Below are 26,820 nucleotides of genomic sequence, written 5' to 3' on the forward strand. Positions count from 1 at the left end.
GCTTCTACTCCACCGACGGCCAATCAAAGAGGAGGTGCCACAGCGAGACAGACCTGGGTAAATTCTGACGGCCTTGTGTCCAAGATGGGGAAGAATTATTTCAAACCTTACATGAAGCCGATGCCTCCGTTAGCATATTTGTAAAAAAAAATAAGAATGGAGGGAAGGAAAGGGAGGCACATTCAATGCGCTGAAAAGGGAAATAAATACAGAAGCAACAGAGTGAAGTAGGTACAGGTTAAGAGTTGGCTGTATTGGTCTAGGTTGTTCCAAGAAACCAAAAATCTACATATGAATACTCTAGTTGGGTGGCAAGTCTTACTTGGTGACTCTTTAGAGTTCCTGGAAGTGACAGGGGCAGGTGGGAGAGAGAGAGAGATGGAATGAATCTGAACATCCACAGACCAGCATCACTTTAGGGTGACCTCTGTGCCCCAGAGAACTTTCCTTGTACCGGGTGCTCTAACCAGTGTTTCTGGGGTCAGTGAGGAGGAAGGGAGGGAGGAAAAACAGCGAGGGAAGTTGTGTTCCCAGAACAAGAGCTCTGAACAAGTCTCTGAATGAACCACCAGCTCAGAAGATAAGGTTGCTTTCTCGAGCCAGTCATTTAAACAGATATTAATTTTACAAGCAGGAAAAGCTGTTGTACAGATAAAAGTTCTGCTGACAGAAAAAGTCCACAACCCTTGGGCTCTGGATGAAAGGGCTGGGCCTCTGGGGGCATCTTCCGGGCTGCAAAAAGGGCTAGGCTGCTCGAAAGGTACTTGAAACACGTAAAAAAGTGACTCTAAAATACACCCAGATGTCACTTCTTACAAAAAAATACCCTCTATAATTAGTTACAAGCTTTAGAGAATAAAATCCAATTTACCTGTCAAAGAGAAAGGCTGAATACTCCCTCCCACCCCCCTCACCCCTACTGCTGAGGGGAAATGTGGCTGTAGACCCCTTCCCTCCCCCACCCCCTACCTTTTCTCCCCCCTTATTTGTGAAGACTTAAAAAAAATATAAAAGTTGGAAAAATCCTCTAAAGACACACAGTGTTCCAAGCATAATCAGACCACTAATTACTGTTAAGCCCAAGCTCCTTTTTGTGTTCTGAGGGGGGACTTCAGTGTGTAGCAACCACTTGGGGCTTTTCATGAGTTTGGACTAACTCTTGAATAGAAGATTTTTTTTTTCATCCCCTTTTCAACATTTGCTTGCTGCCCGCCTTTCTTTTCCTTCATCTTCACCTTCTCCTTTTTTCTTCTCTTTTTGTGCTTCTTTTTTTTTCTTTCTGTTTTCCCCCCTTTTCGCTTTTCTGATAGCATTTTTCATCTGGCGTTGTGTTTTAAGTCTCTAAATGAAACTTGACTGCCCCCACGGTAGGCTGGAGAAGCACAAAGGCCTTCCATTCCACTGGCTACAGTAACGCCATTGTGTGTCCTAACAATGCACTAATTGGCGGTGACAATTGTGGGGTTGGGGAGGGGGGGGCCCGTTCTTTTCCAATCAGAGAGCCACCGAAATAAAAGGAGAGGAGGCGAGGGCGGAGGAGGATGAGAGGCCCAGGTTCCTGATGGAGAGGGGAAGTAGACCCACAGGGGCACAGTTCTTCGGTTGGTGCTGGGATTTCTAACTTAATATTAAAAATGAAAAAGAAAATAATTACTTTGGAAAAAACATACAGACTGCTGCAGACAGCTTCAGGTCCCAGGTGGTAGGGGTGGGAGGGTGAGGTATGGGTGAGCACCCCTCCAGGACTCCTCTGAGGTGAGGGAGACAGGACTGGAGTGGACGTTAGCAGTCTCCTGAACGGAAGGAAAGTAGGAGAGCTGGTGAGAAAGTTCTGGATAGGATGGTTGAAGGTAGGTGTTGAGGCTAGTGTTTGGTTAAGTCCTCATTTCAACCACACTTCTGAGTAAGAGGGAAAAGCCAGAGAGGGAAGTTGTTTAATTGTTTTATGATATGTTAAACCAATCAAAAACCAACACCTTGCCATCAAGTCAATTCTGACTCATGGTGACCCAAAGCGTTACAGAGTAGAACGGCTCCATAGAGCCTTCTTGGCTGTAATCTTTATGGAAGAAAATCACCAAACCTTTCTTCTGAGCACAGCTGGGTAGGTTTGAACCATCAACCTTCAGGTTAGCAGTCGAGTGCAAACTGTGCCACCCAGGGACCTTTACGGTATGTTGTTGGGGGCCGTCTAGTCGGTTTAGACTCATAGCAACCCCATGTGACAGAGTAGAACTTACCTATAGAGTTTTCTAGGCTGTAATTTTTATGGGAGCAGATTGCTAAGTCTTTCTCCAGTAGAGCCGCTAGGTAGGTTTCAACCACTAACATTTCAGTTAGCAGTTGAGCTCTTAACCATTGCACCACCAGGGCTCCTTTATAGTATGTTAAACCCGAAACCAAACCTGTTGGTGTCGAGTTGATTCTGACTCATAGTGACCCAACAGGACAGAGTAGAACTGACCCAGGGTTTCCAAGGAGTGGCTGGTAGATTCAAACTGCCGACCTTGGTTAGCAGCCAAGCTCTTAACCACAGCACCACCAGGGATCCTTATGGTATATTAAACTCACAGAAACTTCAAAAAATGTGGAAGGCTCTCTGGCTATTGTGTTGAAATATTCTGGCTATCAGGCTATTCTGAGGCTTAAAATGATCCCAAAAATCAGAGAAAAAAGCTAGTCTTTTTAAAAAAAATTTTTTATTGTACTTTAGATGAAGGTTTACAGAACAAATAGTTTCTCATTAAACAGTCAGTACACATACTGTTTTATGACATTGGTTAACAACCCCATGACATGTCAACACTCCCCCTTCTTGACCTTTCAGGACCTTTTTTTTTTGGTGAAAATATACATAGCGAAAGTTACACCATTTTGAAGTTTCTACATGTACAATTCAGTGACATCGATTACATTCTTCCAGTTGTGCTGCTATTCTCACTATCCTTTTCCAAATTATTCCATCCCCATTATCTTCAACTCACTGTCTCCTAGGCTTCCCATCAAAACTTTTGAGTTGCTGTTGTCAATTTGATCTCACATAGATAATTCTTTTTTTTTTTTTGTACATTAGATGAAGGTTTGCAGAACAAATAGTTTCTCATTAAACAGTTAGTACAACGTATTGCCCTATGACAATGGTTAACAACTCCATGATATGTCAATATTGTCCCTTCTCAACCTTGGGTTCCCTATCACCAGCTTTCTTGTTCCCTCCTGCCTTCTAGTCCTTGTCCCTGGACTGCTGTGCCTCGTTAGTCCTGTTTTGTTTTATGAGGCTGTCCCATCCCCGGCTGAAAGGTGAACTTCGGGAGGGGCTTCACCACTGAGCTAAAAGGGTGTTTGGGGGCCATACTCTCAGGGTTTCTCCAGTCTGTCAGGCCAGTAAATCTGGTCTTTTTTTGTGAATTAGAAATCTGTTCTACATCCTTTTCCAGCTCTGTCCAGGACCCTCTATTGTAATCCCGGTCATAGCAATCAGTGGTGGTAGCTGGGCACCATCTAGCTGTACTGGACTCAGTCTGGTGGAAGCTGTGGTAGCTGTGGTCCATTAGTCCTTTGAACTAATCTTTTCCTTGTACCCTGTTCTCTTCATTCTCCCTTGCTCCGGAAGGGGTGAGACCAGTGGAGTATCTTAGATGGCTGCTCACAGGCTTTTAAGACCCCAGACGCTATTCACCAAGGTAGAATGTAGAACATTTCTTTATAAACTGTATTATGCCAATTGAGCTAGATGTTCCCCAAGACCATGGTCCCCACAGCCCTCCACCCAGTAATTCAGTCCCTCAGGGAGTTTGGAAGTATCTATGGAGCTTCCATGACCTTTCCTTGACAAGTTGTGCTGGCTGAAAGAAGCTAGTCTTAAAAAGCTATATACTGTATGATTTCAACTATATGACATTATGGAAAAGGCAAAACTACAGACATAGTAAAAAGATCAGTAGTTTCCAGGGGTCCGGGGGCATGGAGAGGGATGAATAAGTGAAATCCAAACATTTTAAGGCCATTGAAACTCTTCTGCATGATACAATAATAGTGGACACATGACATACATTTGTCAAAACCCATAAGACTGTACAACACAAAGAGTGAACCCTAATGTAAACTGTGGGCTTTAGTTAATAATAATGTACCAATATCGGTTCATCAACTGTAAGACGTGTACCACAACAAATGCAAGACTGAGTTCAGAGGGGAGAGGGGACATATGGGAATTCTCTTTACTTTCTATGTAATTTTTCTCTAAGCCCAGCCTAGAAATGCTTTAAAAAATAAGGTGTATTAGCAGATCTGTGGGAGAAAGTTGTAGCAATCTGCTTCTGTAAAGATTACAGCCTGGAAACCCTTTGGGGCACTTCTACTCTGTCCTATAGGGTAGCTATGAGTTGGAATTCGACTCAATGGCAATGGATTTGGTTTGGGTTTTGGTATGGAAAAGTTAGGGAGGAAAAAAAAGACTCTAAACAGGAGTTAGGCAGGATAGTAGACAAGAATGAAATGGTAGCCAAATAATGCTGCTAGAGCTCTCAGCAACTGCTGGGTAATGTCTCAGAAACCTTAGAATGTCACCTGGAACCTGCAGGAGCCTCAGAGCCACCTGGCCAAAGCCTACGCCCCTCTAGTACACAGAGTGACTCACCTTCCCAGACCAACCTCTAATGTGCCCTCTCCCTGGAAGCTCTTCCTGGCCAGCTAGGACAGAACCACATCCTCTTTCACCTTCTCCATTTGCACCCTGAAAATAATACAGCCTAACGTTTATTGCTCCTTTCCTACACCAGGCCCCGTGGTAAGTACCTTATATGCATTATTTCACTGAAATCTCACAACAGCCCGATAACTTAGCTTTCTCATTAACCCCTCAGATAAGGCAAATGGGGAAACTGAGGCTTCTTAAGCTTTCTAAGAGGTTAAGTAACTTGCCCAAGATCACCCAGCCTGAAATTGAAGGAGCAAGGATTCTAATAGCTGGTTCTCTAGAGTTTGTCCCTTAAACTTGTGTGCTGTCCTATCAAAGTCCCTGGGTGGTGAAAATAGTTAACACACTTGGCTGCTAACTGAAAGGTTGGAGGTTCGAATCAGGGTGGGATTAAAGCATGTGAGAGCCCTAAACACTGATAATCTGTGGTGCCCTTTCCTCTGTTTACTCATGCGTTCGAACAGGATATGTCATGTTATATATATACGTGTATATATGTGTGTGTGTGTGTGTCTTAGCTATTCATGATGTAAATTCTTTTAAGATGTGGCTATAATATTAGTGACTGAACACAAAAGTGGTGTATGCCATTTTAGCGGAATTTGATGGACTGGGTTATAAAATTCTTAGTGGATGCTGGGTACTACAATTTTTATTATATACCACATTTTCTACAAAAAGAATATTCCACATATTCTACAACAAAGAAAATGGGTCAGTGAACTTAGCTGTTTCAACAATCAATGTAAAATTCTGTTGTTCTCCCACAATGAAAAATTGACTTTCGCCAATTTTGTTTTAAACGGCTCATACTTCAATTTTGATGCTCATTTGGTAATAAATACTATAATTATAAATGAACAAATGAAAAGATGTCATAAAAGAAAATTAAATGATCAGAAAACAAATATTACAGCAAATTGCTATATTTTATTTTTAGATAGATCTTTCGTCTCTAACATAATAATTTAAAACATCTCTTTTTCTATTCTTTGCTCTTAGAAATTCTTCAATGATTTCATCACAAAGCTGCCAAACAATATCTACTTCTATACATAATAAGGATAATGAATCGAGTCTTTCTTGAATCGTTGTACCCTGAGAGTTTTTGAGTCTCTTTAAGGGTGAAAAGGAGTGGTGTTCTGTTGTGCAGCTTGTGATCATTAAAGTTAGGAACACGCATAAAGCAATTTCAACATTGGGAAATATGCATTGTATTTTACCTTCTATTATGGAATCACACATGCCTGCATAAGTAAAATTTGTCTTTCCTGAATCTGTAAACTTAGTTCTCATGTATGAATGAAATTGTTGCTCTTCTCCATAAAGGTTTGCATTTAAGTCATTGGGATAAGCCTGCCCTAAGTTCTTGGATGCCTTCATGCACTCTACATCAGGTACATCCACATTGTTTAAGAAGGAAAATCTATTTGAAAGAACTTCATACATTTTCTTTTCATGCAAGATTCAAGTGTGTCAATGATGGTTTAGTATGTGGTTACATGAAATTGATCTCTGGCACTCAATACTTCTGGAGCACTTTTGTCATTTACTTGTTTCTTTCTAATGCTTCTGCGATGGTGAACTGCTTGATAATCAGCATTTTGCAGTATTTGCTTTGTTGTGTTTTCAAAATTTTCTCTTAAATTATGTAAATACCCTGTTAATGACTGGTAGAGATCTGTGCATGTCTTTAAATTTACTTCTCAATCTTGGAGAGCTTGACTTGTCCAATGAAAATGCTTAAATATATTATTCCACAAAACCAACACAAATACTGTCTTAGGCTGGGTTCTCTAGAGAAAAAAAACCAATGAAAACCAAAAAAATCCTGTTGCTGTTGAATTGATTCTGACTCACAGTGACCAGCGTATACATATATATGTTATATATATATATGTAGTGAGAGAAAGACAGAGATTTATCTCAAGGAAATGGCTCATGTGGTTGCAGAGGCTGGCAAGTCCCAAGTCCATGGGTCAGGCGTCAGGATGGAGGCTTCTCCAGACTCATGTAGCTGCAGGGGCTGACAAACCCAAGAGCCACAGGTCAGATGGCAGGCTGCTGGCCCAAGTCCGAAGAAACAGAGGTCAGATGCTGACAAGCCGAACTTAAGATCCAGAGCAGAGCAAAAGCCAGCGAGTTTTGCCAGAAAGTCCACAGGTACTGTATGCAGGCCATACCCCCAAGGAAACTCCCTTTCAGCTGATTAGCTGCTTAGAGAAGATTTCATTATGGAGGTGATTACACCATTATAGGACTGTCAAACTACATTATAACTGCCAAACCACTGAAAATCATGGCCCAGTCAAGTTGACATACAACCTTAATGATCACAAATACATACTCGAGTGTTTGCATTTTGTTGGCAATGTTTTCAGCTTCTCTTTTGGTATCTCCTTTTTGTGTCTGGGTTTTCTTCTACTCTGTCTTTATAGGGTAGCTGTGAGTTAGAATCGACTCTACAGCAACAGGTTTTTGTGTGTGTGCGTCTGGTCTTCAGCAATATTTTCTAAGGCATCTAGAATCTGAGTGCATGATTCCAGGATTGCACTTGTTACTACAGCATGTGATTCTTAATTTAATACTCGATCATTGCCTAAACATGTTTTAAGAACTGCCCATTGGTGAGTAGAGGCAGCAAAGAATGTGTCCAGTAACTGAACAACAGAAAAAAAGTCAGCTGCTTCCGGACGACAATCTCGTGTGCTACCTCCTACATGAGTAAGTGAACAGACAGCACGGGTATGAAAATAGCATATTTATTACATTAGAAAATTTTCTGTTGCATGCCATTATAATGCCCTGACATATTGGCAGCCTTGTAATAGGACCGACCTCTGCACTTAGAAAAATCAATTTTGCAAACTTCACATAAATAGTGAAGTACTTGATTTAAATTTCTTCACCAGTATGATTTTTTAAGCTAGTAAATGTGATAAATTGATTGACAGGTTCTCCATCTGTTGGAGATACATATCTTAAAACAATACTAGGCTGATCTGTATGAGAAAGATTAGAAGTGGAATCTACAGACAAACTGGAATATTGAGCTATACTTATTTCACTGAAAATAGTTGATTGAATTTTATCACTTATTAAGTTTATTAATTCTTCACACATTGTTTTAGACATATATGATGGGTTGCCCTTTCCAGTGTTACCATATTTTGAGATGTGACCTGCTAAAAATGGATCAAACTTAGCAACAAGTTCAGGTAAACCCCCCACATTTCCATTTCGTGAGGACCCAAACACTTCATTTCTTCCTTGAGAAGATAGTCCACGTTCAGCGATTCTTATGACAGCAACACGTTACAAAATGGTTTTCCAGTACTGAAATTCTTCATTAATTTGTGCTTCTAGTTCATGAGTTAAACCAAAACCATGTCTTCAGTTTAAATATGACAATATAAATCTCTGTGAATTGAACTGTTTTCATGTTTATCCATCATATTCAAGTTGCACGAATTGCTAAATCCATCCGTAGCAAATCAAGAATTAAATGATTTAGGGCTGAATAGTTTGCAAACAAAATAATATACAGAGCCGGCTGATGGAGAATAGAGTAGCCCCTACCTCTAATAATTTTTACCATTAGCTTTGCACTCCAGAAATTTTTGACACAAATTTTCAAATGGTTCACTGTGATGTTGACTATCACTTGGCCCTCTTTTGATCCAATAATTTACATATTAGAAGAAAAGTTATTCCACAAAGCAGGATTCGTGTTTCCATTACTTATGGGGTCTGCAGATGCGACAATTTTAGATTCTAAAATAGTTTATCTTTCTACACCATTATTATTATTATTTTTTACTAGAGCAAGGAATGGATGCAGAATTCGGAACAAATTCTGTTATATTCATATTGCTATTAGTAATTTCAGCACTAGTGGTACTAGTATAATGATTTGCACCCATTAAACTCGAGTATTTAACAGAAGACTCTTCTGATTCATTACATTTTAAAAAGGAAGTTACTTTTAGAATTATCTTTACTCAATCAAACCAAACCTGTTGCTGTTGAGTCGATTCTGACTAACAGCGGCCCTATAGGACAGAATAGAACTGCCCCACAGGGTTTCCAAGAAGTGGCTGGTGGATTCCAACTGCCAACCTTTTGGTTAGCAGCTAAGCTCTTAACCACTGCACCACAAGAGCTCCAGAATTGTCTTTGTTGTTAGGTGCTGTTCAGTCAGTTCTGACTCGTAGTGACCCTATAAGACAGAGTAGAACTGCCCCACAGGATTTCCAAGATGCTGCTGGTGGACCTGAACTGCCGACCTTTGGTTAGCAGCCGAGCTCTTAACCACTACACCACCAGGGCTCCAGAATTGTCTTTAGGGATTCACAAATCCTTTTCTTTTTATCTTCTTCGAGCTTTCGTTTTTGCACTCCACTTAGTTGTTGCTGTTTCATTTTACCTGAATATAAAATTATGTCACTTTTTAAATTTAGTTCTACTGTAGCAAATAAATTTGAATAACTGAAAATAAATAAAATTTATAAAACAAGTAAAGTTTATCAAATAAAATTTACATTCAAATTTGGACATTAACACAAAAATCTGTATTTGAAAATTATAAGTAAAAAAGGTTGACTTGGAACATGTAATTTTGTTCTTCAGATCTGAGATAGTCCAAATAAATAGTACTTACAAGGCAGTCTGAAGTAATTTCATTCTTTTGTCATATGATGTTTGGTGGTGGGCGCTTTGCAGATCTTCAGGAATTTCTTTTCTTGAAATAATACTTAAAAACTTGCGCACTCACTTTCCATCTTTGATGTTGCATCTTCACAGTTCATTGGACTACTGCTGATACATTGGACTACTGCTGATCACAAAGAGCATGATTCAAATACAACGGTATGCTTAACCTGAAGATGTGTTTTGATTTGCTTTGCAGGGCAGGACCGGTTACGTCAGGAGTGACGTGATTGTAGTGCCTCTGGAGCTTCTTATGTGGTCAACAAGAGAGAGCTGAATGTGAAGTTATACCCAATCGGTGTGAAATGAAAAGGAAAATATAATTGTTATCATATACAAAATTTATAAAATGTACAGTTTATTTCTTTGTGGAATTGTTCAACTCCCATATTCGGAGATACGTACATAATTGATGTAACACCACCACCACTTCTTGACGAGCAAGTTTGTTTTGTGAGTCATAACAATATCAATTTCTTAAAAGAAAGTCAGTCTGAAGGGAAATGGAAAATAAAACGCATTTATATAATTTTTATTATCTAAATATTCATTTAATTTATTTCCTTAAGGAATTGTCCAATTTCCTTACACAGAGATATGTAAATATTCCAATAAGACATAAATGTAATGTTCTGATAAATGCCCTTTGTTGCTTTCTTGGAAGACAAATTTAAAAACACATACACCGTTGCAAAACAGAAACATATTTTGCACAATAAATAAATGTTGAATTTTGCATCCTCTTAATGTGTCTAATACCTTGTTTATTAGTATATAGAGAGTAATATCAAGCACTGTGTCCCATGGAACAGACATAAATTAAAACTTTTTGTGTTAGATAAATATTAATATTTCCAGTATTCTTTTGACATTTGCTATGCTTATATTACATTAAATTATTAACCATGTTAGTATTATACTAAATGTATGCTAGATTGCATTTGCATGTGTGCCAAACTTATTTTAAAGTTGAAGTTATAAATATTATTGTTTACAAAACTCCGTACATAAATGCTATGCCGTTAAAAAGTAACTTTATTGAATTCGTTGCAATGGTCGACTTATTTGAGTTCACTCACTTTTTCCAGTCACCTGTGACTGGAGTTCCCGTTGGTTGTTTACCAGGACGCGCACAAGAGCATACCCTTGCATTTGGATCATGGTGAAGAGCACTGCTGGCCCTCCTGGCTGGCACTGCTGCATCAGCAGATGTGGATGTACAAGATAGTTCTCTTAAAATGGATCAGAGACCTGTTATCTATTAATACAATCCGTCCTTGCCCAGTAACTGCTCAATATGCAAGTGGATATTGTTGTGGATCGTGTTGGATCCACTTGCATATTGAGTGAATGTAGCAAGAGTTAGACTCCACAGCTCACCCTCACCTCTTGTTTATTAGAAAGAAATAAGTATACTCCCAAGAGACCTGCTGAGATAAGGAGTTCCAATTACCTGGGAGGGGACTGTAGGAGACAGATGTCAACAAAGGTGTTGAAGTGGTAGGGGTCTTATAGCTTAAACAACCTTGCAAGTGGCACCCTCATGACCCTGTGTGAACTTGATTTCTGGCCAGCTCGTCGTCACATGCTGGAGCTAGCTAGCATCAGTTTCATTTAGTGCCCTGCCAGTTCCCTTCCACTGCAGCGCTCGCTTCTCCTTGGGTCCTGTCTGCTTGGCATCTATGCATCTTTGCTTTGGACAGCTGGTGCCCTTGTTGTGTTGATGTCCTAAACATGTGCTTACATTGCTTATTGAGTAATCCATCCGTTTCCAGTTTACCCAGAGGTGTCTCAGAAGAAAAGCCTGGCAATCTCAACAATAGTGCTGGTTAACATGTCATTGCCCCTATTTGCTTCCATGTTTGTCTCTCCCAGTTTGACTCTGAACTTCTGGAGGGTAGGGCCGGTGTCCTCCTTGTCTCTGACGCCCCATAATCTAACAGGGTACTTGCATGCAGTCGCGTCTCAGAACAAGGTTTGCTGACTGAATGCGAGAGGTGAGGAAGGTTCCTCTAGCTCAGTGGTTCTCAGATTTGGCATGCATCAGAATCCCCTGGGGGAGCTTGTCAAAACACAGTCCCTAGGCCCCACCTCCAGAGTTTCTGATTCAGTAAGTCTAGGTGAGGCATGAGAAAGAGCATTTCTAACACGTTCCCAGGTGGTGCTGATGCTGCTGGTCTGGGACCCCACTTTGAGAACCACTGCCCTAGCTCTAGCACAATGTTCACACTGCAGCAGGGAATTCCATGCCTTTCATTATCTGCATCGTTTTCAGGCCCAAGATCAGAAGTTTTATTGAGGGAAATTAAAGTTGAAAAAATTTTGACCATAATGATAGATAAAGCTGCCTTCTTTAAATCAAACAGCCATTTATAGCTGATGAAAAAAGAGAGAGAGAGAGACGACCAGTTACAGGCCAAACTAATCACAATGAAAACCATTACGTTTTCTAGAAAGTATCTGGAAAGATTCTTTTATTTGGGTGGACTGTCTTAGAGATTCCTTCTCCCTCATAGATTTTTGTACCTTTTAATTTTATTTCATGTATATCTACTACTTTAAAGTGAAATACTCATTCAATGGAAGTACTGAATAAAGAGCACTTGAATTCTAAAGCCTTCTAGTAGGGCACTGCTGGATATAGGTGAGGATTCAGGAGTCCCCATGGGGACCAGGGTGTCGGCTCAGGACCAAATGTCTTGGGTCTCATCGCAGGGCCAGGGAACAGATGGGACCTTTTGCACCCTGGGGGCAATGGCCAGCCTTGTAATTAAAGGGATTTCTCTCCACTCAGGAGTCCCTGGGTGGTGTAAACAGTTAACATACTCAACTGCTAACCAAAAGGTTGGTGGTTAGAGTCCACTCAGAGGTACCTCGGAAGAAAGTCCTGGTGATCTACTTCAGAAAAATCAACCATTGAAAATCCTGTGAAGCACAGTTCCACTCTCATGTACTTGGGGTCACCACGAGTTGGAGTCAACTAGTTGACAACTTTTTTCCCCCTTCACTCAACTCTGTAGGAACCAACCCTATTTCTCGAGCATGTCTAAAGTACCCCTTGGTAAATCACTGTCAGCAATATAGCAAGTTTCTGAAAGGAAGAAGTACCTCTTCTCAATTAAAGAACATTTTCCTCCCAGTCTTGGCGCAGGTTTCTGAATACAGAGCCAGGAATGGTGCACCCTGGCGAGGTAGACTCTTGCTGCTGTATATACATGCTAGTAGGTAATTAGCCCACCTCCTCTCTACTCTCCCCTCCCCGTTCCCCTCTGTTTCACTTTAGTGTCTGTTGGTGCATAGGCTGGGATGAGATTTCAAATGCACAGAGAAAGTGGAGAAATGGTAGGGAGAAATTATGCAGGAAAGGCATCGTGTCACACAGTAGCTCTGTCTAACTCAAACTGAGAAGGCGTTTGCTGCAGAGTTGATAGAATTGAAGGAATTTAAAAAAAAAAAATCAAATCTCAGGAAGAACAGAGCTCAGGGAAGTTTTGTGATCCAGGGAGAAGGAACTAGTGGACAACCTCTTCAGTCACTGCAATCCAATGTGCTTCGCTCCCTTTGAGATTCAAATTCCTGTTAGCCTCATTTTGGCCAAGGGCCCTATCCTGAAGAACTGGGACCTTGATTGACAGGCCACCAGGACCACATGGAATGGGTTACTGCCCTCCAACGAAAAGTGGGGTGCCTTTACCCTAAAGAAGGAGGAAAGGATGTGGGGAAGGCACCACTGACCTTTACAATTTATCTATTTATATCCTATACAAAAGGCCTTTCCGAGAAAATTAGATAAATTTGATTTTGAACTGGACATCAGATGACAACAAGGAATTACTGTTAATTTTGTTAGGTGGGATAATGGCTTTGTGATTATGTAGAAAAGTGAACATCTTTTTTGGAGATGCGAACTGAAGTATGCAGGGTTAAAATGCCATTATGTCTGGGATTTGCTGTATAATATTTCCTCAAAAAAGTAAAAAATGAAAAACAAGTGTAGTGAAACACATGAGGCAAAATCTTAAGACTTTTTATTTTTTAAAATCTTCATTAAAATACTCCCTGCAATTGATTGGAAACCCTGGTGGCATAGTGGTTAAGAGCTATGGCTGCTAACCAGAAGGTCAGCAGTTCAAATCCACCAGGTGCTCCTTGGAAACACTATGGGGCAGTTCTACTCTGTTCTGTAGGGTCGCTATGAGTTGGAATCGACTCGACAGCAATAGGATTTTTTTTTGGTTGTGGTCAGTTGAATATGCGTGGTGGAATGAACACGAACCAACTGTCTGGGTGCCTTGGGGACTGGTTTGAGGGCGATTTTAGCAGGGGCATTTCTATTCTGTCACATGGGGTCGCTGTAAGCCAGAATCAACTCTATGGCACCCAACAACAGCAACAGTTTCCAGTGCTCGCCATCTTTCTGAGCACATGTTGACACATGTACACTGTAAGCAGTGACACTTGACAAAGTCTATGGGACAGTGCCTGGTCTTGGATGTCCCCCTCACACCTGGTCATGGAATCAAACATTCACGAGCAGGAGCCACTTCCTGAGCCAGCTGTAGTCAGTCATCTCTTCTGGGCTCTGGCAACTGCCAACTGCTGCTTCCTTGTTGCCTCACTCTTAGACAACAGTGAGCGAACCATTTGGGGAGGTTGACCCAGGTTAGAATTCAAATTTACTCCCTGCCTAAATGATTGGAATTTATTTACTTCGCAAAAGCTTGAGTCTCAGAGCAAAATACCTGTAGCTGGGCTTGGGGGTGCACGTGGTGATCCTAATGGAGAAAAATTCTGGTTTATTTTCATAACAGCGTGGTACCTTGTGGTATCCTCAGAACCTGACATTATTAAGAGTGTGTCACCACAATACAGTGCTGACTCTAAGGCAATTTGGATGTCCTTGGGCCCAGAATTAATACGTGCTTTGTATAGTCTTGTAATATGGGAGGTAATTTTCCATAACACAGTGAGAGATGTTCCTCTATACATTTGAGATAATTTAGCTCAATGTTCATTTGGAAAAATTGCTGTGCTACTAGCAGCTCTTCAGCCTCAGAACAACAGACCGTATCAGGAGAACATGGAAGTCACTGAAAGTGATTCTCATATCAGTCTGTCTGGGACAGTCTGGACAAAGGCTGGAGGAATTTTCCCCAGAACAACAGCTGCCTGAGGTTGAATGGTGGGATCTGAAATACTGTATGAACTCATGAACTCTAGCTGATTTGCTTAAGACCAATAGCCCTTAATGGAGGAATATGAAATAAAAGTAGAGGAGTAATGAATTTCCCTATTGTCCAGGTAAATTGGATGTCAGTGCACATAAATTAGAATTTCTGTATGTTCAGCTACAGGCACAATTTGTTCTTCCTGTTAGCCTTTTCTGCCCAAGCTATGAAGGAACAGATGCAAATGAGGGAGAATGAACTATATCTTTCAGCTGGCTGTTTCCTGGGTATTATGTACCAGGAGACTTTGTTATCCTGGGAGAGGAAACTTCTACCCCAATCAGAACCTAATAGAATAGTAAAAATAAATTGAAAACATTTTCTTCCAATCAGGGATATGGTTCCTAAAGATATTGCTTTAGAAGAGGGCCTGATAGACTCAAGTTCATTTCTAGCTGTGTTTTTGCCCCATGGATACTAACTTTCTAGAATGGTTTTGAATAAAGTCATCACTGTTTTGGGTGTTCCCCACGTGTTAAGCATTGTTGGTATGGAGAAGATTACATCTTTGGTAAGAGACTCTGAACCCTTTGGAGAAGTGCTCCATCAACAAAGCATTGTTGTTAGTTGCCGTCTGAGTCTCCAACTCATGGTGACTCCACGTTCAACAGAACTAAACGCTGCCCAGGGCTGCATTATCTTCATGGTAGTTGGTGCGCTTGAGTCCACTGTTACCGCCACTGTGTATTTTGAGTGTCTTCCAACCCAGGGGGCTCATCGTCCAGCACTGTATCAGACAATAATCTGTTGTGATCCATAAGGTTTTCATTGGCTAATTTTTGAAAGTAGATCAGTAGGCATTTCTTCCTAGTTTTTCTTAGTCTGGAAGCTCTGCTGAAATTTGTCCACCATAGGTGACCCTGCCTGTATTCTCTTCCAGCATCATAGTTGAAATGAAGTATTTAAAAAAAAAAAAAAGAAATCCAATGCTGTCCAGTCGGTTCTGACTCATAGTGACTGTATAGGACAGAGTAGAACTGCCCCATAGGGTTTCCAAGGAGTGGCTGGTGGATTTCAATTGCTGACCTTTTGGTTAGCTCTTAACCACTGTGCCACCAGGGCTCGGAATGAAGTACACTTGTCAGTATGTAAGTTAGTAATTTCAAAAAGGGAGGAGAGGGCAAAAACTCCCATCTTTCTAAGTTTCCATTCACCTGTAACTGGCAAGTGAGTTTGGAAATCATCAGCTCAACAGGTGCGTGGGTTTGGAATGACTACTTGTCTGGCTCATTTCAGAGTTTGGCTTTTCTACTGAACTGAGGCAAATCTGGACACAGCTCAGGATTACTTGAACTTCTCAGGCCTTTCAAGAAGCGCCTGGTGATTTTCTGTTTCCAACACCACTGTGCAGACTGACGAGGCTACACACTGTTCAGGTCACTGTGTGGGCCTGAACTGGGAGTCGACTCTCACACGCATGTGGGGGCCAATCACAGCATAACCAGGAGGAATGACAGAATGGAAGGGAGAGGGCAGGCCTCCCTGCGTAGGCCAGTTTAGTCACCTGTGGCCATGATCTGGCCACTTCTACTCACCAGGCTGTCTGGCAATGGCATGTACTGGATGAACAGAAACTAAACCACACCCTGGAAGAAAATAAAAGGGTGTATAAAGGTAACGTTTTATGAAAATGATTGCAGTCCATGAGCAGCAAGTTCCAAAGTTCTGTGTCTGTAGTAGAGGAGAGAGGCAACAGTTGTCAGCTGGAGAGTAACTAGAGAGGTTCAGTCCTTCCACATCCCTTTGACACTGCTCCCATTGTTGACCACCATTACACCAAGCAGATGTTTATTTCAAGGCAACTTGCTTCATTTAAGTTAGTGGTTCTCTACTTTCAGAATGCATGGGTATCCATCCAGGGAGTTTTTAAAAAATACAACTGATTAGGCCCCATCCTAAGATTCTGATTCAATTGCCTACAATGGTGCCCTAGCTCTTTTGGTTTTGGTGTCCTGTTTTTGTGTTTCTAATGTGAGAACCACTGGCTTAAGCCATCGTCGTCAGCCATCATTAAAGGATAGGGGAAACAACTAAGGGAGGTTCAAATCACCGTATCCTGGGGGTGGGAAGAGATGAATTAATGGTGTCTATTTCCACCCTCCTAAAAACATCTGAGTATATCTTCTCTCTGATGACACCCAAACTTCCTGGAATGATCCGAGCATTCCGGTTTCCTACAATTGGGAGAAAGCTAGCCTATCGTGTGAATCGAATGATTTTGGGCTCTGACTACACCATGTGTCTAGTTTGATTCGGTGAAACATTAACTCTTTTCTTTTTTATTGTGGCAGGTTTCTTGTAAGGAAGAAGTCCAGCTATCCCTTGGACAGACTGGGCGTGAGACCTGATTGATTTCTTGAGGGTGGAATAGGGGAGGCTGGGCATGAGCTTGTTTGGGTGTGTCATAGGGAGCAAGGCTCAGGGTCTACCTCAGGTAAATGTTTAACTAGAGCACTTTTTCTAGTCCTTTTCCATGTGTCTTTATTTGGGAAAGTGAGTTTAAATGATACTTTAAAAGGTTCCAAGTGGACAGTTGTTTTGCCCTGTGGCCTTTTCAGTGGAAGGGGCAAGGCCAGCCAAGGCAAGAGGTGGCACAGATAATTTCAATCACTTCTCAACTCCCAGAGGGCTGCTCTCTCTAGCATGAATATCTACTCCTTACTTTCTACTCTTTGCTCTTTCATTACTCTTAAAATATGGTCTGCAGGAGCAACTAGCACCCCTGCCTACTGGTTGGCAATCATCCATCTACTTTGGAGGGTGAAAGGCCGTGAGATGAAACCAGGGTGAGCTTTGGTAGGAAGACAGCTGTGCATGAGCTTTGGCAGCTGTGTCTCAGAACTGAAAGAAATTATGCTCTGGTTCAGCAAATAAGGCCGATAACACCACCTCTACATCTATTTAAAAGTTTCACTATATTTTTCATAAGTATAGGAAGAACTGATAAAAATATTATGGGTTGATCGAGTTAGAAAAAAACCCAAGTCTATCATCTGTAAGATTAATATTGAGGAGTATTTTAAAATTCTAGTAGCTCACTTTCAATAAGGCTCAATTTTTTTTTTTAAATTGTGCTTTAGGTGAAAGTTTACAGCTCCAGTTAATTTCTCATTCAAAAATTTATACATGTATTGTGACATTGGTTGCAATCTCCACAATGTGACAGCATGCTCTCCCTTTCCACCCTGGGTTCCCTGTGTCCATTTGTCCAGTTCTTGTACCTTCCTGCCTTCTCATCCTGCTTTTGGACAGAAGCTGCCCATTTGGTTTTGTATGTGTGATTGAAATGAGAAGCACATTCCTTACATGTGTTATTTTTTGTTTTACAGGACTGTTTAAGCTATGTCTGAAAAATGGGCTTGGGAATGGCTTCAGTTTTGGGTTACCAGAGCATCCAGAGACCATAGTTTCAGGGGCTCCTTCAGTATCTGTCAGACCAGTAAGTCTGGTCTTTTTACGTGAATTTGAATTCTATTCTACATTTTTCTCCTGCTCTGTCCAGGACTCTCTGTTGTGATCCCTGTCAGGGTGGTTGTTGTTGGTAGCCGGGCACAATCTAGTTCTTCCAGTCTCAGGCTGGTGGAGTCTCTGGTAAGGCTCAAATTTTGACTTAGAATTACGTTCTGTTGGATTTTTACTATCCCCTCAAAAACAGTATGTGAATGAAGTCATTATAAGCAGAGAAAGTACTTTTTGTATTGTTTATTGAGAGAGCAATACCTTTACACATTAGGAACTGGTGCGCTTAAATTACGTGATACATGACCATAAAAACTAGCGGACTTGTCAACAGTACAACTTCAACTTTACATTATCACAGTTACTGATATAAAACAAGTGATGTAAACCAAAATGTGGATCAGTTATGCCAAAACAAAAGGCAATACAATCCATAAAACAGAAGGAACACACACACGAGTTAGCACATTAGCTATTACAAATAACTCAACACAAAGTGATATGATAACCCAAACCCCCAATTTTTTGTCGATCCTGTCCTGCATGAGCAGAAATACAGGAAAATGACACTGATCTGACCCAGGAGCATAAGCACAAGTTGTGCAAAAGTCTCCTGCGTCGCCATGTTCCATACTCTTCATGTACATCTGGAGCATTTTCCTTCCTTTCAACAGTTCGTTAAAAACATATCTTTTCTTAAATCTTCTGTGATGGGCTGGTAACTACTCATACCAAGATTCTGATAGGTGACCAAGGCCAGAACTAAGGCCTCCAACAGGGAAAGCCTAATTCACTAGCCCTGTGGACTGCCCACGCCATATAAAGTGACATTTTTATCATAATTTATCCAAGAGGCTTCCTACTTCCCATTTGGAAAACAGTTGGCAAAATAAAATCTTTATACAGTAAAGGAAAAGAAAATCTTTGTGTCTGTGTAATTTCTGAACCTGAAAGAGGCTAAGTTCACTGACTTTACAGATTTAAATCTGGATAGCTGGTTTCATTTCTACTCATTGGCCTTGGTGACGTCATGACTTTCCCCTGAGTTTGATTAATGAAAGCAAACAAACAAACAATAAAAAGAGTGATTAAAAAAAAACCAGCATAAAACATTATGTGGTTGTGTCTTTTGTATTTCCTGGTAAAAATGCCAATAGCTCTAAGAAGCCAATGTTTATATCATCTACTTTAACAATTGTTTCCAACAGGAACCCCTTTACTCATGAGGTTAAGGCACCAGGTTAGACAATGGTGAAAGGTCTGACATGCATCATGGAATATGCAGGCTCCAAATGCATCTATATAAAGAGTTGCCAGCAGGGAAGAAGCAAAGTGATTCATATTTAGGCCAAGGGTCCTGCAGGCTTCAAGTGGGTCAGATGAGACTAGAAGCACTAGATGGTACTATAAGGCACTCCTACAGGGAAAAGTAACAAATGGGAAGGTCAACGTGGAGAAGGACCCACAGGCCCCAGTGGTCCACTAGCTGGTTTACTAGCCATGAAGCCTGAATCTAGGTTGGGGCTCAGGACTCCAGGAAAGGAAGAGCAAAGAGGGGGTGTCGGGGGAGGCTTGTTTGCAACTCTGCGGCTGAGAGTAGGAGGAAATCCTTACCGTGCTAAGAGTTCCTGTAGGTGCCTGAATCTCCTACCCTGGGCAACAATAACTTCTCTCTAGACTTTTCTAAGAAGATGAGCAGCCAATGGCTTCTCTTCCCATAAGGAGGAACCAAGGCAAAACAGCAATTCAGTTTCTTCATTTGAGTTTAGCAATGCCTTTTATCACATCGGAGATCACTTTATAAGGAAACTGCCGCATAATACGATCACTCGGATCATGCTAAATAAAACCCCTGTCAACTACAGGTGTGTTTAGGAGGGTATTCCACACTTTTTTTTTTTTTTTTAACTTTTACCTAGAGTTTAACAATGACTTGGATTTTACCTTAGCCATGCTCCCACTAAAATACACTAAAGAAAAACCCTCAAGTCAGAGATTTTTGAATCCAATGAAATTAGAATATACAATAATGGACTCAAACATACCAATGATCAAGAAGATGGCACAGGACCAGGCAATTGTTTCGTTCTGTTAGACATAAGGTCACCATGAGTCGGTGCGGACTCAGCTGTCACTACCACTACCACACCACCAACCAGTAAGCAGATTGCTGGGTGCTGGTCCTTAATAGTCAAAACACACTCCCACATGACAGAAATCACCATTTGTCTGTTTAGATGAACTCAGGAGGTCTTATATCTCCCACCACTGGATTCAATCTGTTGCAGTTAGTTCTCCTCAACTCAGGGTTACTGTTGAAGCCCCCAAGTGCCTGTTATTAACAAGTACCAAGAAAAGGAAAACAGAGTACCAGTACAATTTAATTTGTGCCAAAGAGGAAGGTGCTCATTTCCTTCAGTTTTGAGCAAAATTCTCTACTTTTTCAGTGTAAGAAAACAACACAAAATTTAAGAAATAAAAGGGGGGATATTGCACGTATCTCTGTTTACTATGAGAAGTAAAAACAAAACAAAACAAACAACAACCTCTGCGTTGACTCCAGGTAGAATCAGAGTCAGGAGCGGAAGATTGACTTCATAATCTAGGTATTTTCACAAAGTACAGTAGATCTATGGAGATAAATAATCCTGCACAAACATATTAACAGCAGCATTGGCTTTGCCCTAAATTAGGAGCAGAATGTATCTCTACTTCCTCAGATAACGCCTTCCCTTGAAGTTAAGTGTTCAGTGTGGCATCATGCTTGTCCCACCCTGATAAATTAGTTTACATGTGGCATTTTTTGGCCAGTGGGTAGAGAACAAACCCACAGACTGGGATGCCCAGCCTTTTTGACGAGGCATGAGAAGAAGCTTTCCTGGGTCAACGTCAGTGTGACACACGCAAAGACATAAACAGAGAAGCGAAGGCTCCATCACAGGGCCTCACTCCAGCTCACCACAGGTGCTTATGGCTCCTAAACCAGTTGCTGTCGAGTCACCTCTGACTCATGGTGACCCCACGTGTGTCAGAGCAGAACTGTGCTCCATAGGGTTTTCAATGGCTGATTTTTCAGAAGTAGGTAGCCAGGCCTTTCTTCTGAGGTGTCTCTGGGTGAACTTGAAGCACCAATCTTTCGGTTAGCGTGTTAAGTGTTTGTACCACCCAGGCACTACTAGAGTGATATAAACACTTGTTCTCATTGTAGCTGGAAGGGAATCACAGCACAGTCCCTTTTCAGGAGCCTGAAGGATGCCACTATATAGCACTAGCTATATGCCCTTTTTGGTGGAGACCGAGTCTATAAGAATCAAAAAGCGACTACCCTCTCAGCTAAACAAACGCTAAAGCTCCTAAAAAGACTACGCTTTAGCATTACAGATACGAAGATGACTATCATAAGGTCCCCTGCAAATGCAGTGAAGCAAATAGGAGAGATGAGCACTGACATGGTTTCATATAAAGAGGCTTTCCATTTTGGGGAAAAGCGACACTGGAAAGAAAATGACTCCAATTCCAGTTGACTGCTTTTTGAGTACTTTGTGGCCTTCCTGCAGTGGCACAAATGTAGGTCTATTTTAGGAACTGGCTTCTTTGCTGCAGGGTTAGATGCCAGTATTTCACCAGGATTGTGCTGTCTCACTCATGAGTTTCTGGCACTGCTAGGAGGGATTTCCTCAGCGCCACACCAGGGAATAGGCCTTTCAGTGAAAACAGGTTCCCTGGAGTCGGCTGCCAGCTCCAGGGGATTAATTGGCCACTTTCTTCTATGCTTTATGTGCAAGATATTTAACATGGGATGAAAAGTGGAACATGAGGAAAAGCAGGTATTAGCTGGGTCGCAGAGAGGTGGTAATCCACAGATTTGCCTTTGTGTCGAGTTTCTAAGCAATGGAACAATTACCTAACAGTGCACCAAGTAATTCGTTAGAGATGGAAACAGTAAGGGTGTTTATGTGCTCTAAGGCATTCTGGGCGGAAAACAGCAATTTTGAATTTCTAAGGCAGACCTAACCCCTAAGCAGGCTCCACTCCGTCCGATCTGATTTGGGCGGTGGCAGCGGACATCCTAAGTGTAGGCCTGCGGCCAGTACCAACCAGGTTGTCAGGGACGTGTAAAAAGGAGAGAAGACAGAAGCAGCTGGAACACAGTTCCAGTCCTGGGTAGCTGACTGTGATTGCACATCTATTTTTTTCCCTTTGGAAAATACACAGAAAATGATGTGGGTGGAAAGTTCTCCATAGGAGTTTGCAGGGACTGCTAATATGTAGCAGGGCCTTATGAATGGGCATCAGCAAAAGCAAAGACATTTAGAACAGGGATCCAGAATTCCACCCTTGACTTTGGTAGGGCCAACCCTGGGCGCACATTAGCTGGGACAGGATATTCTATGCAGAGAGCAAACGTGTCGGTAGGGAGGGAACGGCCCTGCACTTCAGGTCTCCAAATGCAGCATGCTGGGGACGACCTCACTAACAGTCAGGACCACAGATGCATTAATTACAGCAGAGGCAAAAGTAAGTTGCAGTGCTGGGAGCTGGGAGTGGAGGGAGAAGGCACTTTGCCACTGGAGTACATCTGGTTTATAGTAAGCAGGTCTATAATTCTCTTCTGAAAGATCATGTTCTGCTATCTTCTCTGAGACTGGAAAATATAAATACTGCATTTCACGAAGGGGAGGAGGAAAAAGGAGATGATCAAATTTGTTTGCCTGTTGGCCAAGTGCTCCTTTGAAATTTTCCACCCTTTCTCTTTGTGTGCAACATTATAACTAGAGTGGGGGGTGGATGGAGGCTCAACCTATTTTTCCAAGAGTAAGAGGCACCATAAGGCTTCTTATGAATAGGACCCTGGCCTTGTAACAAGTTGTCATGCCTTGGTGACAGCTACTGGATAATCAGAAAATAAACGCATGGGGGCGAGCTATTAAGTTGAAATGTGTGGTCTGGGCCAAAGGACCTGGCGCAGGTCAAGGGGTGAAATGCTCACATCTACCATCTGCACAAAAGTCACGTGAAATGTCATGTCTCTAAATGGATGGAGGTATCAGGACTTGAGTTCTGGAGGGAGCAAGGTGTGAGAGAAAGGCGAGATGGGGCTGAACGTACAATATACTTTGTGAGCCGTGGATTCTCCAGATCCTAATAGTGAAACTACCAAACCACAAAGGCGTTGAAGGTGTCTGCTCAGTGGTGAAACATACAGGATCTTCTCACAAGCTCTGTCGTGAATTGTTTCAATATGAACATATTTTTCTGTTCTAGAAAGAGGTAAGGTAGAAGGAATGGGAGCCACTGGGCTTCCAGTGCCATCCTACCTGCCATTTTGGTCACAGTGACTGCTATGCTGGCTCTTACAAGGGCATCGCAGTGGGAGACCACTACCCTGAAAAAAGCAAAGCAATTAATTATATTTCTTATTTATATTCTATTACTTATTTAGCATTTTTGTTTTACTTTAAAGTGGAAATTACATATATGTTGATATATATATACTTTTAAACAACATCAGGTTTAATTCATTATTTATACTTGGAAGTTTGGTATTTTCTTAATAGCCTAAAGTTGGTATTTCGAAGATCCATGTTCCTCTGATTTTTTAAAATAATTTAAGAAAGCAAACGAAAGTAGGAATGATTAAATTGACAAATCAAACGTCAAAAAAGTGCAGTGAAGAACAATGACAGATAAATGAATGAATAGGTAGGAATTCAGGATTCCATGAAAAGAAATCAAAGATCCTCTCTTGGAGTGTATGCACCACATACCCTATCTACCAGTATTTAACAACAATTCTAGGAAATTTCCTCAGGCCAGCACCATTAAAAAAAGCATAAATATCTCCCATGAAACCCTTGCGAAACTGTTCTTAAGACAGCCATGTTTACACCCTGGCAATATGGCGGACGGTCCCATCATTAGGCAGATGCTGGGACTCGTACCAGCAAACAGATGACAACATGCGGTTATTGGTCGCAGAAATCTCTTCTCAGGAAAAAGAAACTCTCTGAAATTAACTTTGAAGCCAGAACCAGCTCTCCTCATAAATTAGGGGCTCATGCTTTCTGTCAAAGGGAGCTCGCACTCTTAGCTTCCAGGCCATTCAGCTCTTTGCGTGACCCCCACGTCCGCCCGGGTAGAAACCGAGGAGAGACAGAGCCAAGGACACCGAGTCCTGGAAGGATCCAGGAGTCATTCCTGTGTTTTGAAGATTTTCTTATGAAACAGATGGTGGTGGGTGCTTGCCTCAGTTACTTCAGCTTCTCAGGAGGCTAAAAATAAATAACACAAAAATAACCCAAATCTCTGTCATTCTGCTGGAAATGTTTCCTTCTGTGTTCTGTGTAATAAGATGGCCCCTGAGAGCCAAAAAAAAAAAAAAAAAGTCTAAACTATTAAGCATAGTATGTAAACCATGTTCTGCTTGGGAGCAAGCGGCTGAAATTCATGGCTAGGTGTAAGTCAGCAACTGGTATTTTTTTGAGCTACAGAGGCTCTGAGGACTTTCCAGACAACGATTTACACAGAGTATACTTACAGGATGTATAGGTATGTATGTATATATATATATATAAATATATATCTATATCTAGCTGAAGAGCAGACATACTCTTCTTCCAGTGGGGTCTAACTGGCTAGTTAGGAAGCCACTCAGGGCTGATGGATCATCACTAAGTGAATCTCTGGCCTGGGGGTCCTGCCTGGTCAGGTGTTCTGGTAGGACAGCTCAAACATGTTGAAAGCCTCCTCCAGACTCTCATCCATATTCAGCCTCCGCCAGAAAGACTTCTGCTTCTTCTGCAGTTCTCGGCGAACACACCTTGGGCAGGGGACAGACTTTTCTTTGCATTCAGAATGGAAAACAGCTCCACAGCGTTCACACCTGTAAAAGCCAACCGCGGGTATGATGAGCAAGATTGAAATGAGCAAGAAAGAAATGAACACAAACACTTGAAGCATAGAAGACACTTCTTTGTGGAGCAACTAGGGCCGTAACATATTATTCTGGACAACCCTACCACTGGGAAGAGAAGTGACTCATAGGAATGGGCTGTTTTCTTTTCCAAAATGCTCAAGGTTGACGTTCACTTGAAAAACATTTTTTTTTTTTTTCTTTTCCAATTAGAACTAGCCTGGGGAGAGGCTATGGCTCCTGAGGGAGCGGAATCAGCAGTCATTTAGCAACTCTGTGATTACGGTGACAATGGACAGAGCGTTGAAGCCCTGTGTGCTAGTGTCTTTTCCACCGAGACAGTGTGGATAGTGACTCCAGGTCAAGTGACACAAAATGAGGGTGAAGTGACTCGTCAATGGAAAACGCTTCCCTACACCAATGGCAACCCCTCTGAAAATGTAGCTTTCTACTTTAGTTATCATGAGCTAAGTGGTTCCCTGTTAACTTACTGTCTTTATCTGACAGTTTGAAAAGGTAAAATGACATATTTTCATTTTTTGAATTATATGCTGTGCTCTATTACTCTTCTGAGTTAAAAAATAAAAATTAGGGAAAATCCTCCACCTAACAGTTTACCTTTATAACATAACTTGGAGCAATAAAACATGAGAGAGTAAAAAAGGAAAACTTTTTTTTTTTTAAACCCAAGAGATACTGTAATTTATAGAGAGGAGACATTCCAGGCGGATGACTAGTTTGTTGTTCAGCTTACTGGAAACCTGCACAGGAGTCAGAACAGCTTGTTTTTACAGCGAAGTTTTTAATAATGAATAACTGACAGGAACAACCAAAGCTGCTCAAGTGGGTGGCTTGGTGATGTGGATTAAGTTCTCATCCTTTCACACGTGAGTGGCAAGCGACTTTTACCTGGTCCCAGGAACCCAGGGAATTGGGCCTGCACGATTTTGTTCAACCAGCCAGCATCATTCAGGGAGGGTCTATCAGGACTGGGCTATGGAGGAACCAGTCCTCACGGCTCAGCCTGACATTTCTTTTGTGTTTCTGATAGTATCTGGGTGTGAGTCTTGGGCTTAGGACAGCCTTTAGGGTACTATCCCTCACCTGACGCTGACTAGCCCTGGACACCATTCAGAATTCAGAGGGCTTGGCTAAAGGAGGAACTTCACACCCACCTTGGTACCCTGGGCAGAAGGCTGCGACTTGGCAGGACAGACGCTGTGAGGGGTGGGAGTTGCTGTATTAGCTGATAGACCATGAGACAGGAGCTTCACTGCACCCAGCAGGCTCTGCTCCAGCTCAGCTCTTTGGGCCAGAGAAACATAGTAGTTGGGATAGCAGGCAAGGGGTTTGATAGCTGTGACTTCAAACAACTTAATGGCTGTATGACCCTGAGCAAGTTACTTCACCTCTCTGAGCCTCAGTTTCCTCATCTGCTAAATGGAGATGACATTTGCACCCACCTCACAGGGGTGTTGTGAGGCTCAAATGAGATAACAGATAAAGCATTTAGCTTAGTTCCTGGCACGTGGTAGGTGCTTAATAATAAAGCCAAAACTGCTCCTCCCAGCGTGCCACAGCCTTTTTGGGTGTCATCATGTCAACCTGACTTCATCTATGCCACCACGGTGACCTGAGGACATTTCAACCAAGCCTCTCACTTCACAGATGAAAAAACTGAGACTCCAAGAGGGCAAATGATTGTCTCACAGGGACACAGTGAGTTGAGGACAGAGTTGTGATGAGAACCCAGGAATCCTGGCAGCCCAGTCATGGCTGTTCCTCAGTGCCATGCTGCTGGCTAAGGCCTG

The 26,820-nt window shown here is 41.8% G+C and overlaps 1 protein-coding gene across 1 annotated transcript in view; it reads right to left on the reverse strand.

Annotated features, from left to right (window-relative positions):
• Nucleotides 1–23,635: 23,635 nt before the first annotated feature.
• PLEKHM3 (pleckstrin homology domain containing M3) overlaps nt 23,636–26,820 on the reverse strand; it is a 217,514-nt gene continuing 214,329 nt past the window's right edge. Inside the window, exon 8 of the mRNA XM_004378281.2 lies at nt 23,636–24,979. Within this exon, the coding sequence (XP_004378338.1) occupies nt 24,802–24,979 (178 nt within the window). The 3' untranslated portion in view covers nt 23,636–24,801. The remainder of the gene's footprint in view (nt 24,980–26,820) is intronic.

The sequence above is a fragment of the Trichechus manatus genome, unplaced genomic scaffold, assembly GCF_000243295.1.
Source record: "Trichechus manatus latirostris isolate Lorelei unplaced genomic scaffold, TriManLat1.0 scaffold00056, whole genome shotgun sequence".
Lineage (NCBI taxonomy): Eukaryota > Metazoa > Chordata > Mammalia > Sirenia > Trichechidae > Trichechus > Trichechus manatus.